General features: G+C 42.8%; 1 protein-coding gene across 4 annotated transcripts in view; it reads left to right on the forward strand.

Moving 5' to 3' along the window:
- The window catches only part of tnika (TRAF2 and NCK interacting kinase a), a 67,880-nt gene that overhangs the window by 31,872 nt on the left and 17,378 nt on the right, over positions 1-18,630 (forward strand). Inside the window, exons 5-15 of one of the 4 annotated variants that reach the window (XM_034111969.2) lie at positions 256-346; positions 943-1,073; positions 1,163-1,217; positions 1,986-2,064; positions 2,164-2,339; positions 9,841-9,907; positions 10,006-10,204; positions 13,592-13,708; positions 14,854-14,940; positions 16,001-16,195; positions 16,713-17,276. In XM_034111969.2, coding sequence (XP_033967860.1) covers positions 256-346; positions 943-1,073; positions 1,163-1,217; positions 1,986-2,064; positions 2,164-2,339; positions 9,841-9,907; positions 10,006-10,204; positions 13,592-13,708; positions 14,854-14,940; positions 16,001-16,195; positions 16,713-17,276 — 1,761 coding nt within the window. The remainder of the gene's footprint in view (positions 1-255; positions 347-942; positions 1,074-1,162; positions 1,218-1,985; positions 2,065-2,163; positions 2,340-9,840; positions 9,908-10,005; positions 10,205-13,591; positions 13,709-14,853; positions 14,941-16,000; positions 16,196-16,712; positions 17,277-18,630) is intronic. The other 3 variants (XM_034111970.2, XM_071207153.1, XM_034111971.2) reach the window with 3 other exon arrangements.

An 18,630-nucleotide genomic window follows, 5' to 3' on the forward strand; every position in this document is an offset into this window, starting at 1 on the left:
GCAGTTATTACATTTTCTTCGAACGGCAACTTAGATAAAACTTGCACACACAAAAAGTCTCTGTAAGGAACAGCCTTTTGGTGCACATGGTGGTCAGATATCAAGGTCAGCTAGACATTGGTATCTGGAGCGTTTAGTCTTTTCAAGGGCACTCACTCTTGGAAATAAGCTCTTTACTTAATAAAAAAATATGAATAATCCTGACTAGTCTTATTGCTGCATTGTCATCCCTTCACTGTGTGTCTCTCTCTGCAGGGTCTGACTCATCTCCATCAGCACAAGGTCATCCACAGAGACATCAAGGGACAGAACGTCCTGCTGACGGAGAACGCAGAGGTCAAACTAGGTCAGTCTGTCATCTAACCCCGTATCACAAAACGGCTGTAGGATTGGGGGGGGGGGGTGGGTGTGTGTGTGTGTGTGTGTGTGTGTGTGTGTGTGTGTGTGTGTGTGTGTGTGTGTGTGTGTGTGTGTGTGTGTGTGTGTGTGTGTGTGTGTGTGTGTGTGTGTGTGTGTGTGTGTGTGTGTGTGTGTGTGTGTGTGTGTGTGTGTGTGTGTGGTGTGTGTGTGTGTGTGTGTGTGTGTGTGTGTGTGTGTGTGTGTGTGTGTGTGTGTGTGTGTTCGTGTGTGTTCGTGTGTGTGTTCGTGTGTGTGTGTTCGTGTGTCCTGCTCTGGTGCAGATTGCTGCAGAAGGCGACTCTCTCTCTCTCCTCTCTATCACTCGCCCCATAAGACCCAGTGGGCAGGGGATTATAAACGGTGTGTGTGTTTGTAAATGGGGCGAGTTATTGCAGGTTAGGCTATTAGTTTCTGTTTAGAGTCCATTAAGGAATGTGGTAAAGCCCATGGAATCGGCCCACACACACTCTCAAAGACACACACTGAGAAAAACAACGACTAAAGTCAGCGGTCCTGACTTTGTGTGTGTGTTTTTCTCCGTAGTGGACTTTGGAGTTTCAGCCCAGTTGGACCGAACAGTGGGACGGAGGAACACGTTCATCGGGACGCCATATTGGATGGCACCTGAGGTCATCGCCTGCGACGAGAACCCTGAGGCCACGTACGACTTCAAGGTGCCTGAACGACTTCCTTTCCACATCTGTGTGTTGAGCCCTTTTTGTGTAACCCGAAGTATTTACGCACTGTGTCTCTGCCATTACAGAGTGATTTATGGTCACTGGGAATCACAGCAATAGAGATGGCTGAAGGAGCACCACGTATGTACACAGTCTAAAACACACATCTCCACCACACGTCATCTCTTAGTGCTTCTACAGTCGATCATTATAATCCAAAGTCTTTTTATTTTATCTTCTAGGACAGTGCAACTCATTCTTAGCCAGTTTTTTGTAATGAAGACCAAAGAGAAATTGCTTCTTCTTCTTCTTTTCCCTTCTTTCGTTACCTTATTCCTAGCAGACATTCACACTATCAGGATGTTCAGTAGAAAAGCTGCTTCTGGACATACTTTAGATTTGTCAAGGTTGTTCAGTTCTCGCAGTCTAGGACAGATCAATCCTGCATAAAGGAAGAAGACCTCGAGCTGGATATGAATATTTCAATATGTGCTTCACAAGTTGAATGTATACTGTATAGGTGAATATATTTACAAACAAAATCATATTTGTTAGGATGTTAAAAAAGCCTGAAACTCATAGGACGTACTCAAATCTGTTAAATAAAATGATGCAAAACGACTTCTATCGTTTTTCAGCTGCAACCTGGCCGTGTTTGACAATGAGAAGTTTGAATATGTCAATGTGAAACTGCCTTTTTGTGAGATACATAACAACCTAGGTGTTCCATGTGTTCAGAAAGTTGAGACTTAAGTGTGTCAGTATATCTAATAGATTGATATCAGCATTGACAGCCTATATTAGATAGATCAGATGAGGACACACTCCAGCTGGCTTTGATTACATGCCATGATGATGGGTGAGAAACATCCACCCAAACTCACCCATGTTTGGTATTTAAATCTTTAGCGCTGTGTGACATGCACCCAATGAGAGCCCTCTTCCTCATCCCGCGAAACCCCGCCCCCAGACTCAAGTCAAAGAAGTGGTGAGTGTGAATCTGGCAACCCCATTAAAAGCAGGTTAATCAGTTCAGTCATAAACCTGGTTACAGCGGACCATTAACTTCTCGTAAATGTGGTTCCAGGTCTAAGAAGTTCCAGTCGTTCATAGAGAGCTGTCTGGTGAAGAGTCACGGCCAGAGGCCCAGCACGGAGCAGCTCCTCAAACACCCGTTCATCAGAGAGATGCCCAACGAGAGGCAGATCCGCATCCAGCTGAAGGACCACATCGACCGCACCAAGAAGAAGAGAGGAGAGAGGGGTGAGCAAGAACACACACTCCTATGCATTTACACATGGATGTACATCTAGATTCACTCACAGGTGGACGTGGAGGGATTCATTAAGTTAAAACATGGTAGCTTGCAGGTGTTAAAGGTCACCTATTATGCAAAATCCACTTTTTCATGTCTCTTCTACATCAACATGTGTCCCCTCTTCTTCATGTCTCTTCTAATCAACATGTGTCCCCTCTTCTTCATGTCTCTTCTACATCAACATGTGTCCCCTCTGTGTAAAGAGACTCTCTTTCTGTCCTGATCCATCTATATAAAAACCTGTCTGAAAATGAGCTGATCAGATTTTGGCCACTTTATGATGTCATAACGATGTTTTGTCTTGTGTAACCATTAGCCAATCAGCAGCCAAGGTAACCCCCCCCCCTTATCACCTGAATCTCCTCCTAGAGCACCATTGAGTTCTTTGTAACGAGATATCTCTCAGCGGGGCGTGGGGAGGGGCTCCTTATTTTCATCTAAAGTAACAGACAGAGAATCAGCACTTTGGAAACAGGGCTGAAACAGAGGGGATTATGGGTAATGTTGCAATGATCTGGTTGGTGTTTGGAGCCAAACACTTCAGAGAGATGTTCTGTATATATCTGAGACCTGTGATATATTGATGTAAAACAGTATAATAGGAGACCTTTAAGTAAAAAAACACATCGTAGCTTGCAGGTGTTCACCGACGTTGAAAATATAGCTTTTATTAAGCAGCACCCCCCGGGTATGAAAAGTGAAGGCAATTTGGAAGTGCCTTAATCTTGCATTCTCTCTAATATCAAACGGATAAATCCACTGGTAGCGGAAAGAAATCTGGTGATATGAAATCTATGAGAAACTGACTTAAAAATACTTAGATAGTATCAAAAGTGGGGTTTGATGTCATGAAAATGAAGGATTATAACTATAAAGTGCAGCAGTCCGACCCATTATATTCGTTGTTTGGCTGAAGTGCTATCTCACACTCACACACACACACACACACACACACACACACACACACACACACACACACACACACACACACACACACACACACACACACACACACACACACACACACACACACACACACCAGGTTTCTATTCTCAAGAAACCTGGTGCGGACCCCAACAACATGAATAATTTCCGCCCAATTTCAAATGTACCATTTGTCTCCAAGATACTCGAAAAAACAGTTGCAGCCCAAGTCCATACTCATCTGAACAACAATAATCTTTTTGAAGAATTTCAGTCTGGCTTCCGCTCCTCACACAGTACAGAGACGGCCATGGTTAAAATCACAAACGACCTCCTAGTAGCAGCTGACTCTGGGCTCTTATCCATACTCATCCTCCTTGACCTGACTGCAGCCTTTGACACCATCTCACACCAAATCCTCCTTGACAGATTATCTTCCATTGGTATCACTGACACATCCCACACCTGGTTTAGATCTTTCCTCTCCGGCCGTACTCACTTTGTCCAACTCAAACACTTCAAATCACAGTCCCATCCAGTCTTCACTGGTGTTCCTCAGGGTTCTGTCTTGGGCCCCCTCCTATTTATCATCTACCTCCTACCTCTCGGCCATATCTTCAGAAAATACGCAATCCAATTTCACTGCTACGCGGATGACACCCAGCTCTATTTTTCCACCAAACCCACCTCCACTCTCCCCCCCACTGCCCTTTCCGACTGCTTACTGGAAATCAAATCCTGGTTCTCATCCAACTTCTTAAAACTCAACAGTGATAAAACCGAGTTTCTCCTAGTTGGCTCCAAGTCAACTCTGGCTAAAACTGACAAATTCTTCCTCACTATTGACAATTCCACAGTCTCACCCTCCCCCCAAGTTAAGAGTCTGGGTGTCATCCTTGACAGCACCTTATCATTTGAAGCTCACATCAACAACATCACTCGATCTGCCTACTTCCACCTCCGCAATATTAACCGCCTCCGCCCGTCACTCACACCCAACAGCACCGCCATCCTCGTCCACGCCCTTGTTACGTCCCGTATCGATTATTGCAACTCCATCCTCTCTGGTCTTCCTCAGAAATCCCAACGTAAGCTCCAACAGGTCCAAAACTCAGCCGCCCGTATCATCACCAGAACTCCTTTCATTAATCATATCACTCCGGTTCTCCAACAACTCCATTGGCTCCCCGTTAAGCAGCGCATAGACTTCAAAGTGCTGCTCCTCACCTTCAAGGCCCTTTACACTCTTGCACCTCCATATCTCTCTGAGCTCCTTCACATCTACACTCCCTCTCGTACTCTCCGATCCTCCTCTGCCTTCCAACTCATTGTACCTTCTGCCCGCCTGATCACCATGGGGTCTCGAGCCTTCAGCCACTCTTCCCCCCGTCTCTGGAACTCTCTCCCACAAGACATCCGCAATATGGACTCACTCCCGACCTTCAAATCCAGCCTGAAAACACACCTTTTTAAACTGGCATATTCCATTTCTTAATCTCTGCTAAACTGATTGTTGTTTTTAATTTTTTAAGTCTTGTATTACTGTGTGCTCTTCTTTAATTATGCTCTGTAAGGTGTCCTTGAGAGTTTTGAAAGGCGCCCATAAATAAAATGCATTATTATTATTATTATTATTATTAACACACACAAATGCCCATTCGACTCGTTGCATTCAAATGAGTGAGCTGTAATACACTTTCATACAAACACGCAGATGCAAATTCTCCCACACATGTGCAGGGCCGTTTCTCAATCGCGAGGATGCTGGCTTGGTAGTCGCGTACTTCTAAGTCACTTCCTTCAGAAACGAAGCAAGTATGCTTCCAAGCCACGGCTTCAGTAAACGAAGAAGAATGGAACAGGCTAACAAGTGTGCCACTCTCTCTAACGGTTTCAACATAAACTGTACCGAAAATAAATACCTCACGATGTCTATCTAATTATGAACTTGCTTTACTTTCACGGAACACTTTTTTGGTGATAACAAATGTAACAAAGTAACATATTTACCAACACATGTTCTACGCCACTACATACTTACATTTAAATGTGTGCTGCGTCCGTTCAGCCATTCTCCGCAAGGGTTTTTGAAATTGGTCCGTGCGCAAAGCATTGTGGGGATTTTCAGGACGCGAAGTCTACCCATGTGCAGCCTCGACATTTCCCCAAAACCAAGGACGCGGCCTCGGTGGAATTCCAAGTATGCTGGACATTGTAACGGTCCTGCTGAAATATTGGCTTGGAAGCCAGTATCCTCGAGATTGAGAAACGGCCACACAGTTTGAATGATAGACGGACAGAGGCACACAAGAACCACATTAACCGCTTCAACAAACAGCACACTGCAGGGCGGACATCTCCATGATGTGTAGAAATATCTCCTCGTGGTAGAGACTGGCTTTCTCCAGCTGTCACTTTGTCACAGTCGGAGGACAGGTCTGTGTGGGTGTGTCTCAGAAAGAGCTCCGAGCTTCTCCACTTCGCTACTCACAGTAAAATTACAATTTATACTCTTATTTAAAGCGGCTAAAAGAAAGTGCCTTGAAGGAGAGAGGATCTGGGAAGGCCAGCATCGTGAGCAGTTTAGAAATGAAGGTAGTTGAAGTGAATCATGAAGAGTGGAATGGCTTTTCTGTCTGTCTCACTCACTCTGGTTTTATTCTTTTATTATTTATTTGAGGTCACATTATAATGCAAGTACAGTTTTTCAAATCATATATTTTTAGAGACCCGAAAGTGACAAATGAAATAGAAAACAAAATTAGTCAAAATAAAATAAAAACGAAAAAGTACACAGGGGTTGTTTGAAATAGCAAATGTCTACACATATACATATGCATACATATCAACATTCAATACACATACACACATACATGTGACCATACATACACATTTATACATATACATTCAATCGGTGTATAAAAACACAGTGAAACAAGGGATGGTCGTCTTTGGCCCTGCCTGCCTATAGCTTTGCCGATATCTGTGTTGATATAATAGATTAAGAGCGGTGAATCATCTTAGAAACAGGAAGCGCTCAAACGTTTGTGTGAGTTTATCTAATTTAGCAGTGATTCCATGTCAGCCACAGCTTGTTACAAAAAACATGACTGATAGCGTGTTTAACAAACTTAAACTAGCTCTATTAAATGTCAGGTCTTTGGCAGGAAAAACATTTTTAATCTATGATTTTATCACTGAGCACAATCTCGATTTTATGTTTTTAACAGAAACTTGGATTGAACAAAATAACAGTGCAGCTGTTCTTATCGAATCAACCCCTCCCAACTTTAGTTTTATGAGTCAGGAAAGAATGCATAAGAAAGGGGGTGGAGTTGCTATTCTGTTCAATGATTCCATTCAATGCAGGAAGACATCGTATGGAAACTTTGATTCTTTTGAATATGTGGCCCTTCAGCTGAAATGCTCCTCTCGAGCTCTGTTCCTAAATATCTATAGAACACCCAAATACTGTGCAAGCTTTTTTGATGACTTTACTGAACTGCTGTCTATAGTGTGTATTGACTTTGACCGTCTAGTCATTGTTGGTGATTTTAACATCCATGTTGACAACCCCCAGGACAGAGGGGCAAAAGAACTGTTTTGTGTTCTTGATAGCTATGGACTGACTCAGCATGTGACGGAGCCCACGCACAATAAGGGGCACACTCTGGACTTAATTATCTCAAAGGGTCTGAATATCTCTAAGGTTGTGGTGACTGATGTTGCGCTCTCTGATCATTCCTGTGTTTTCTTTGAGAGCTCTATTTCTGTTCACACAAGTGTTCAAAAAGAGGTAACCACAAAGCGATATTTAACTGAAAATACTAGGGAAATGTTTACTCAGAATTTTTCTTCCACACTTGCCCCTGCTAACACCTCAGTAAATGAGCTAGTAGATCATTTTAATTCAAAAATTAAAAATGTTATAGATGCCATTGCTCCAACTAAGGTAAAGGAAGTGACTGGGAAGAAAATATCTCCATGGAGAAAGGCCATGACCGTGAGAGCAGAAAAAAGAGAATGTCGAAAAGCTGAACGCAGGTGGAGAAAAACAAATCTCCAGGTTCACTTTGAAATCTATAAAGAGAGACTTGGCCTTTATGATTTGGAATTGAAAAATGCACGACAATCGCTCTGACATCATTACCAAAAACAAAAACAACGCACGTGCCTTGTTTGCTACCGTCGACAGACTAACTAACCCCCCAGTGTCAGTAGCCTCTGAATTTCTAACCACCAGGGCGTGCAATGATTTTGCCTCCTTCACTGACAAGATTCAGAAAATCAGACAAGCAGTCAGTGCCTCTGCATCAGGAACAGCAAATGTGTTGTCTCTGTGTCCACTTAACATCAATTCAGACATCATGACACAATTCCATCAGATTAATGATAAAAACCTAGAGGACATTATACAACTTCTGAAATCCTCCTCCTGCTGGCTTGATATTATTCCAACGGGATTTTTCAAAGATGTTTTTCGTTGCATGGCCTCAGAACTACTTCAAATAGTAAACAAATCTCTTCACTCAGGTATTTTTCCACAGGCCCTGAAACCTGCAGTCATTAAACCGCTCTTAAAAAAGAATAATCTAGATGCTTCAGTAATGAACAATTACAGGCCCATATCAAACCTCCCATTTCTAGGTAAAATCATTGAAAAAGTTGTTTTTCAACAGTTGAGTAATTTCTTGCATTTAAATAACTGTTTGGATGTGTTCCAGTCAGGCTTTCGTCCAAACCACATTACTGACCCTGCTCTTGTAAAGGTCTTTAACGACATCCACTTAAACACAGACCGTGGCAGAACTTCAGTGTTAGTATTATTAGATCTCAGTGCTGCGTTTGACACTGTTGATCACAACATATTACTGGACCGACTGGAAAACTGGGTGGGACTTTCGGAAACAGTTCTAAATTGGTTTTAATCCTACTTAAAGGACAGAAACAACTTTGTTTCTATAGGTAAATACACATCTGAGTTGACACATATGACATGTGGGGTTCCTCAAGGCTCCATCTTGGGGCCTCTTCTCTTTAACATCTACATGCTACCACTGGCTCAGATAATGAAAAACAACAAAATAAGTTACCATAGCTATGCAGATGACACACACATGTACATAACAATTTCACCAGGAGACTATGCTCCAATTCAAACACTGAGTAAGTGCATTGAACAAATCAATGACTGGATGTGTCAGAACTTTCTCCAATTAAACAAAGATAAAACTGAGGTAATGGTTTTTGGAGCCAAGGCAGAACGTATAAAAGTTAGCGCTGAGCTTCAGTCTGCAATTTTAAAAACAACAGATAAAGCCAGAAATCTAGGTGTAGTCATGGACTCTGACCTGAGTTTCAACAGTCACATTAAAACAGTTACTAAATCAGCCTACTATCACCTAAAGAATATATCTAGGATTAAAAGACTAATGTCACAGCATGATTTGGAAAAACTTGTCCATGCTTTTATCTTCAGTAGACTCGACTACTGCAATGGTGTCTTCACAGGTCTCACTAAAAAATCTATTAGGAAGCTGCAGCTGATTCAGAACGCCGCTGCTCGAGTCCTCACTAACACTAAGAAAGTGGATCACATCACTCCAGTTCTGAAGTCTTTACACTGGCTTCCTGTGTGTCAAAGAATAGATTTCAAAATACTGCTGCTGGTTTATAAAGCTTTAAATGGTTTAGGCCCAAAATACATTTCTGACCTCCTGCTAAATTATGAACCATCCAGATCTCTCAGGTCTTCAGGGACTGGTCAGCTTTCTGTCCCCAGAGTCAGAACTAAACATGGAGAAGCAGCGTTCAGTTATTACGCTCCAAATATCTGGAACAAACTCCCAGAAACCTGCAGGTCCGCTGCAACTCTGACTACTTTTAAATCCAGGCTGAAGACTTTTCTTTTTGTCGCTGCTTTTAATTGAACTATTCATATTTTAGACTGCACTGTAACTTTTATCCATGTATTTTTTCTTTTAATGTTTATCCATGTATTTTATTAGACTTTCTTTTTAATGACTGATTTTAAATGCCATTTTCTTAATGTCTTTCATTTTTTGTAAAGCACTTTGAATTGCCTTGTGTTAAAAAGTGCTATATAAATAAACTTGCCTTGCCTTGCCTTTGGGACATGTCAATTCTCCACTTTTTCCATATTTCTTCAAATGTGTTCTCCAGAAGCCTCATTGACAAGGTGATTCTTTCCATAACATATATTTCATGGATTTTGTCGTGCCAGTTGTCAAGAGAAGGGATTTCCGCTTTGAGCCATTTTCTAGTTATTGCTTTTTTTGCTGCAACAGTAAGAATTCCAAATAATTGTTTTGTTTTGGAGTTTGTGGGGATTGAATGTACGAACCCAAATAGAAATTCATCCCAGTTTAAAGGGATCTTTTCCTGTAGTACTATTTCAATTTCGATATGGATCTTTTGCCAAAAGGTTACTATTAAAGGGCAAGCCCAATGGTTTTATTCTTTTATTAGTGTTTGACATTTCTTATTCTCTTCCTCCATTAGATGAGACAGAGTACGAGTACAGTGGAAGTGAAGAGGAGGATGAAGAAAGAGAAATGGGTGAACCAAGGTCAGTGTCCTCAAAATACACTTTTTTCCCCCCCAACACATCTTAAATTTCTTCACTTACTAAAAAATACTCGTGCCCTCTCACCGGTTCGTTCGCAGCTCCATCATCAACGTACCCGGAGAGTCGACCCTGAGGCGGGACTTCCTGCGCCTGCAGCTAGCCAATAAGGAGCGCTCTGAGGCGCAGCGGCGGCAGCAGCTGGAGCAGCAGCAGAACGAGGAGCACAAGCGCTTACTGCTGGCGGAGAGACAGAAACGCATCGAGGAGCAGAAGGAGCAGAGGAGGAGGCTGGAGGAGGTACGCTGGGGGAGGACAATTATCATGACCTTTGACCTTGTTGAAAGCTATTTGAAAAACATATGAGTATAAATGTTATTTAGTAGCCCCAGAGATGGCAAACGTACACACATCCTTTACTCAAGTAGAAGTACAGATACTCGTGTTTAAAAATACTGTACTGTAGAAGTACTGACTAAACTTCTTTACTCAAGTAAAAGTAACGAAGTATGGGCTTTGAAATGTACTTCAGTAAAAAGTACCCATAACTAGCAGCTGCTTTAAAGAGTACCTGACCTCCCTTTATTTTAATAGAACAATAATGTCATTGTTAGCTAATGAATGTTTCCATGCTGAACAACGGCAACATGACAACGTTTCCATTGGTCCCTCTTCTTTAGAGAAGACCAGGAAGTGATGGATACACGGATCGTGTTCAAATCAATAGGCACGCAATGACTCTAAAGAATAATGATCACGCACCAACACACATTCAGACTAAAGGAACCAGCTGTTTGGAAAATGTAAGAAGTCAAAGTACAGGAATTTGTGTTTTTAAAGTAAAAGTCGAAAATAAGTAGTGGAGTAAAGTACTGATACCAGAAAAATGTATCAGTATTTGTACTCCACTCCTTCCCACATCTGAGTAGCCAAAATTTACATTTTCCCACCAAAAGCCGGTAGTAAGCCCTCCATGCTGTCCTGGTTACAACACTTTAAAGCCTATTTGCAAACATAATTTGTCACATTCTGGCAGTTTACCTCACATTTTATTCACCATTTGGGTCGAGCTTCAGTACAAAATGTGAGCGTCACAGAGACAGACCGGCACACACAGCCTGTCCCCAGTGTCCCTCTCTCAGTTCCAGAGAGCAGGCTTATAGAAGAAAAGCCTCCAGCCCATAATCTGTGCGCTCTCTCTGGGTTCCCACCAGGACTTGCTTCCCAGCGCACTGCAAAGCAGCATGACTCAACTCGAATAACATGACCCCCCCGCTTACGGCCAAGTGTGCGTCTGTGTGTGGGAAAATACATGTGTGTTTAAGCAGGGGTGGAAGTTTTGTGTGTTTGTATCCTGTTTGAATTACCTCTCCTTCTTTTATTTAAAGGGGACCTATCATGCAAAATGCACTTTTTTAAGTCTTTTATACATAAATATGTGTCCCCGGTGCGTCAGGGAACTCACAAAGGGTCAGAAAACAAAACCCTCTCTCTTTTCCTCCGTACCCAAATCTCTAAAAACGGGGGTACAACAGAGTCATATTGGAAATGTGGACCCACGGCACTATCAGAAACAAAGCCTGACGTGTTTTTGACTTAATATGGTCTTTGTTTACATTAGCAAGCATCGCTAACACTCGGAGCTAACCTGCACTGGAGAGAGTATGCGTAAAAAAGCAGGAAATAAAAAAAGGAACTCACCTTGTGGTAAACCCGCAAGAGAAAAAGTGACTCATCCTACCGGCCCAGTTCAGTACCGGCCCATCGGGATTCGCCCCGAACGTCCCGATGGACAGTCCGCCCCTGTCTGAGACCCATAATATATGCCTAAAAATAGCATAATAGGAGACCTTTAAAGATTCGAAGCCAAGACACAATGAAGAAAGGAAATACATGTATTTAAAGCAAAAGGAATTAAGATGAAATGAGTTTACATATCAAAAAGGAGCGTGTGTGAAGATCTCTGTGGAGACATGTTTCTTCTTTTATTTGTGTGAAAACAATGGGCTGTTCTCCTGCACCAGCACAGCCCCTAGTAGACCCCCCCCCCTACACACAACACAGACTATATCACCCCTTGCTGCTAAATACCAATCAACTATGTGCAATATGTGCTAGATGTGCAATATATGAACGGCATATATATATATATATATATCAGGGTTTCCGCTAGGATTTTTTCTCGCCGGTCAAATGTCCGGGCAGAATTTATTTTACCGGACTAATTTGAAACTTACCGGTCATATTTCAATAATAATAATAGTTGTGTAGCAGAGTTTCCGTTAGCAGGTAATTACCGGACTATGAGCAGATATGCTTCAGTTTAAAACTCAGTTCACGGGGCTCATTTTTATATTGCTTCAGTTTATAATCGTAACAGATCGAAAAATTCAGATTCATTTTTCAATAAATGATTCCACAAACATCAAACAACATAATTATTACATTCAAACAAACTACTTGTAGTAGATAACGTACATTATTCAGAAGTTTACATCAACTTTGAATAATAACACCGGAGAAACGGATCCTCTCCCTCCCTCTCTCTCCTGACAGCACGTCAGTTTCTCATGCAGCTCATGCAGCTCGCTAAACAGAGGGCGGGGCTTCAGGTGATCAGAGCTGCGTGTCTCGGTCAGACTCAGCAGCTGATCTGATCTCTCTCTCGCGTCCGGTTACACTTCACTCGCGTTTATGTTCATATGGATCAGATCCAGCTCTCCTGATCGGCCTTTATAGAGAGCACCGATCAAACTATTAAGAGTGAATATCGGCCGATAATGACCGGCGGCCGATCGATCGGAGCCTCCCTAATTATTACCAGACATTTTGACCGTCAGGTTTTGAATTTACCGGTTTTTTATAAATTTTACCAGCTAAAAACCGGTAATTACCGGCTAACGGAAACCCTGATATATATATATATATATATATATATATATATATATTTATAAAACGAACAAGTCAAATCAAGCAATCTGATTGGTTCTTAGCCGTGATATACTGAGCGTATACCAGGGTAGAATTGTAAGTTACCTTTCACAACAAGTCAGTATCCCTCCGCGTCTGAGAAAAACAGTATACCGTTGGGCTGAAAACTGGAACAAGAAAGAAACAAATAATGGATCAACGCTCTCGGTCTAATATATTTGCTAGCTGTTAGTGTTGTTGCATAGCAACCACCTCGCACTATGTTTCGCGCAGAAGGCAACGGAGGGACTATTTTATTTTGAACATCATTATTTACTAATAAAAACTATTTAAATTAGAGTGTGTATTTTTTTTCATATTGCCACACTTGGTAACCGTTTTATAAAAGCAATAGCTCACTTCAGGCCGTGATATATGTTCATTATATCACAGCTAAGGGGGTTGTCGACCCTCCGCTTCGCGTCAGGCCGAACTACGCCCCTTGATATAATGAGCATATACCACGGCCTGTCGTGAGCTATTGCTTAAATATATGCCGTTAATAACTGTGTAATTTATACCTGGCTGCTAAATCCTTAGAACTGTTTTTGTATTTTGATAAGCTTTTGAAAAACTTTTTTTTTTTTTATTATATCATAACTTAGTACTTTATTTGAACATATGTAACATTAAGCTGTCTGTGGCTCTTTCCTGCTGTAACGATGCAAATGTCCCCTCTGTGGGACTAATATATTCTCATTCCTGCTCTCCTCACAGCAGCAGCAGCGAGAGCGTGAGGTGAGGAAACAGCACGAGAGGGAGCAGAGGAGGCGCTACGAGGAAATGGAGCAGCTCCGCAGAGAGGAGGAGAGGAGGCATGCAGAAAGAGAACAGGTTCATACACTTTCTGTACTATTGTATTAAAACAAACTTCTTGTATGAATACAGACAGTATGGTGCCGCGGGAAAGTGTAATATGATGACAACTCAACTCCAGAATCCCTCATTTGCCCCAAAACGTTCCGTTTCTTTTTATGGCAACATCTCCCTCCGTCCCTGTGAGTCACTCATATAGTCTCCTATAATTACCTCGGTGGTGTATTTTAGTTCTTTGCTGGATTTCGGATTCTCAACTCGTACCCTTTTAAGCTGATTATGCATGCTTTGTTTTTCTGTGCATAACCCTACCCTCTTGTTGTTAGGCCTCTCTTTTCTCCTCAATCGTAAATGCAAAATATAATATTCTTCTTTCTTTGCCCATCATATGTTCTTTAGATCTAAAGTCTAAGTCAGTCAAACTTTATTGAAACATCTTAAATATTTCACAAATGGATCTCCTTTTCTCAAGTGGGATGAAGCAAATAATAGCTTCAAAGTATTACTGTTAGAAACAGCTGTTTAGTGTAAGCAGTTCCTTGAGGATGAAAATCAAGACGTGCCCTGGGTAATGCAACCTGTCAACATTATAACACACAATCTAACGTGTGATGTGCCGCAGTTTAAGAGTGCCAGTGTGTATGACAGTGTTGATGCGTCAAGTAAAACGATCATATATCCTTTTTGAATAAACCTCGACTACAGCTTGTAAATTATCGTTCAGTTTTAAAACCTTTTTCGAAAAATTCCTCAAGGTTTTTTTATAATTTCTCAGAGATCCTTTTGACATCCTTCTGTCTTTCTTTTAACAATCATCTTTCCTTGACCTGCTGTTCTGATGTGTATCATTCGTCTGTCCTGGTCCTTTTGTATCACTCTGTTTCTCTCCTGCTAATATTAAGTGTTTTGAGAGATGTATTTAAACCCCTCTTTTCTCTCTGTCTCCTCATCATGTTTTCTTTGTAACACAATCGTTGCGTCCTCCTTAGCTTCATCTGGTTCCTGACTGATCTTCTCTCCTCATTCACTGCCACCTCAGGAGATTATCCTCTCTCTATCGCTTTCTATCTCTGTCTTTCTTTCTCTGCCTGTGTTTAGACGTTCAGATCTCCTGATTTTTCTCTCGGTCTATTTCTATCTCCTTGTGCCGACACGCTGCTCAGGAGTATATCCGTAGGCAGCTGGAAGAGGAACAGAGGCAGTTAGAGATCCTCCAGCAGCAGCTACTACAGGAACAGGCATTACTGATGGTAACCATAGCCCTCCCACGTGCTACTGCTGCCCCCCATCTGTGCTGTGTGGCCCCCTACCCCCACTGCATGCACCCGAGTGACAGTTTCACAGAGGAACTGACTCAAGGAATCCACAGTCTTGAGACACTCAACATGTCTGCTACCTATTTGAAAAACATGGAACATAAACAATGAGTTTCTTATCTCCAGTGCTTGTTATTCAGATCACTCATTGCATGAAGTACACCATTGAGTTGGCTGGATCTCAAAGGATTTCCCAAAGGGTGCAGAGAAACTGTTTTGTCAGCCTCAATCGGTTGGGCCCACGCAAAGTGAGAACATCCAAAGGGAGACAGATATATTTCCCACAGAGGTGCCAGTCTCATCTGTGTCTGTGTTTTATTAGTGCAAGGAATCCACAGTAGGTATTGTATGATGTGTCCACTTGCCCCTTACATCTCATTTGAGGAGAAATACAGTAAAGGCTGAAACCTTTTGAGATCCAATCCATGTAAACCCCAGAGACCACAGTCTTCACGCACCAGAACCCAGAGATGTGTTGCTGCCCAAAAATAGCATCTTCCCATTCCCTCTCAACTTCCTTCCTACCTCCATGTCTCCTTCCCTCTCAGTACCTTCCTTCCTTCCTTCCTTCCACTCCCAAAGTCCTTTCTTTCCCTCGTCCCGTTCATCGACATCAGGCTCAAGATGGTGGTTATAATTGTGAATCTGTTACATGCACATGATTCAAGTTGTCACTATTTGTGTTCATCAGTTCTGTTTTGCAATATTTGATAATGCATTGCTCAAATTTGATATGAGAAACAGGCTTGTTTATCAAAAACATTTGAAAACGCACAAAACGGAACAATTGAGAGAAATTCAGTGCAAATGACCGCTTACTATTTCGTAATTAAACTACTTTTTGTACTACTTGAAGATTGCATTGATAAGAAATTGTGCAACAACTCCTCGTCTGATTTGGTGCTGATCTGTGTCTGACCTTCTCATCATCATCATGTCCTCCTCTTACGGTCCTCCGTTCTCCTCCAAAATCCCCCCCCCATTCTCCCTGTAGGAGTACAAGCGTAAGCAGGTGGAGGAGCAGCGCCAGGCGGAGCGGCTCCAGCGGCAGCTCCAGCAGGAGAGAGCCTACCTGGTGTCCCTGCAGCAGCAGCAGCAGCAGCAGGAGGGACGGCAGGCGGAGAAGAAGCCGCTTTACCACTACAAAGACATCAGCAACCCCACCGACAAGCCTGCCTGGGCTAAGGAGGTAGGGCACAACATGCATGGTGTACAAAGACATGCATGCAGCTAAATATGTTCCAAAATCATCCCTTTTCTACACTGAACAAAACTGAAATGTTGACTTTAATTAAATGCATTATGTCCACAAACTGTATTAGGTTAGTTGAAAGCAATAATATTCAGTTTACAAAATGTTAAGTTGAACTTAATATTATTGCTTTCAGCTAGCCTTATATAGTTATGTTAAATGTGTTGATATAATACATTTAATTAAAGTCAATGTTTCAGTTTTTTCAGTGTAGAAGGGACAAGTACCAGCTCTGAGTCGAGTATTAAATATCTGCATGTATTTTATACAAAAACACCCAGTGGCCTTTTTGTGTTGTTAATATCTAATTCAGCAGGTCCTACTAGAAGCAGCAGCCCCCGTGGGAGACATCGCTTCTTGAGTCTGAAGATATTTAAGAAGCGCTTTTATTCCCCATGTGAAGTCTCCTCTGTGTTTGTGTTGTGGCTTACCTTCCTCTGACTCTGACCCCCAGGTCCTGAAGCAGCAGCATGTTCAGGGTCACCTACCCCACTCCCAACTACGACAGCACCAGTCATTCAACCAACCGGCTTCATCCCCTGACTCTTGGCGCCAAAACAGAGCGCAGGCCCCTAGACAAACCCTGTCCCATGGTGCCCCGCCCCTCGGCTCCCACCCCCCCCATATCCATATCTCACTAGATGGAGAACCCCTAGATCCGGGGCTCAAGCAGGAGATAAGTCAGCAGGTCAGAGAGTTTAGGGCTCAAAAGCTCAGGGGCCGCAGCCCGGGGCGCAGCCGGGAGCAGAGCCAGGATCCTGGCCAAGGGCCCAGTAAGGGACCTGGTAAGAATCAAAGAGAGCTTTCCAGTCACGGGCCAGTCAGCCAGTCTAACCAAGTGCTCAACCCTTATGCTCTGGCGCCTAAGAATCAGAATGAGAGACCCAGAGACAGGCCTCTCTCTGCCCCCAATCATGCAGACATCCAGGGGCTAACGCCGGACCCTAGGATCCCTCATCCTCAGTCCCCACCACACGTCCAGAGTCCCCAATCTGGATCTATGTCTGCTCTCAAAGTGGTTAGTAGAGATCCGCGCAGAAAGTCACACTCACCTTGCTCTAGAATAGATGTAGAAATAGAATCAGAGTCTCAGGGAGGGTGGCTAAAAGAGAGCAGGCTAGCTCGCAGCCACACGGACCTCCTATTCCCCCCGGACTGGGAGGTCTCACATGGCCAAACTGACCGCCTCTCTTGCTCCTTCCCTGACAACGCTCTCCAATCCGCCGTACAAAGGTGCAGGAATTCCTACTCCCCTGCCTCCAATAGTCTTCTTCAAGTCCCTGGTGACAATCACTTACTTCCCCCTCCTTTGTATAGTGACGGAGAGGGAGGGAATAGGTGGCAGGGAGTAAGAATTTGCTTCTCCATGTCTGACCTTTCTGCCCTAGCAGACGTAATGAGACAGAACTTTTCTGAGATCAGACATATGGGTTCTCGCTCCGCTGAAGGGCTAACCTCTCCCACCATTCCCAATTTGTGGCTGGGCCCCTCACCTGTCGCCTCTCCACAAATCTCCCCCTCTTCCTCAGGCTCGTGGTTCCCCGGTAGCTTTCCCCCTCAATTCTCCCGTGACACGCTTGTGTTCAACAATCCCCACACACCTTCTCCAAGCTACAATGTCCTCCTCATGCCCAACCAGGCCTTCCATATCTCCCTCTCAGCAACGTCTACCCCGCACTGCTCCCCGTATGGCTCTCCCATTGGATCCCAGAACCAGATCCATCAGATCCCTTGAGTGCTCGACCCTTGTCCAAAGCACACATGTATAGATACACACACACACACACCCACACACACACACATTTTTGTACTTCTATATTTGTGACTGAAATGTGGCCCAAATCCGTTTCTAGTTTTCGTAACTTGTGTCGATATAACATGAAAGGGTTGATGCACATTTAGGTTGTGTCTGCTGATCTTCGGTGAACTCAAAATATACTTCAATCAACAAAAGCAATAATTGCAACTATTCCCAATTAAATATTTAAACATAAACTGTAGTGCAGGGGTGTCAAACTCAAGGCCCGGGGGCCAAATCTGGCCCGAGACTTCATTTCATGTGGCCCCGCAAGAGCTTGCAAAGAATATAATATGTTTATTATACGGTTACATGCCACTTTACAGAAGCAGGTTGCCCATAAACTACATGTCCCACAATGCATCTCGTTTTGTGAAATGCGCACTGAAGAGACTTACAATTATTTGCCCTGGACTTCTGCTTTCAGACATAGTTAATTACTAAGTTATTATCCTATCCGATAATAATCAAATTCAGAGGCAATAATGTAATATAATACATTATATATATATTATATATTTATATATGTATATTTATATAGTTACAACCGGCCCTTTGAGTGCAACCATAATGT

The sequence above is a fragment of the Pseudochaenichthys georgianus genome, chromosome 22, assembly GCF_902827115.2.
Source record: "Pseudochaenichthys georgianus chromosome 22, fPseGeo1.2, whole genome shotgun sequence".
NCBI lineage: Eukaryota > Metazoa > Chordata > Actinopteri > Perciformes > Channichthyidae > Pseudochaenichthys > Pseudochaenichthys georgianus.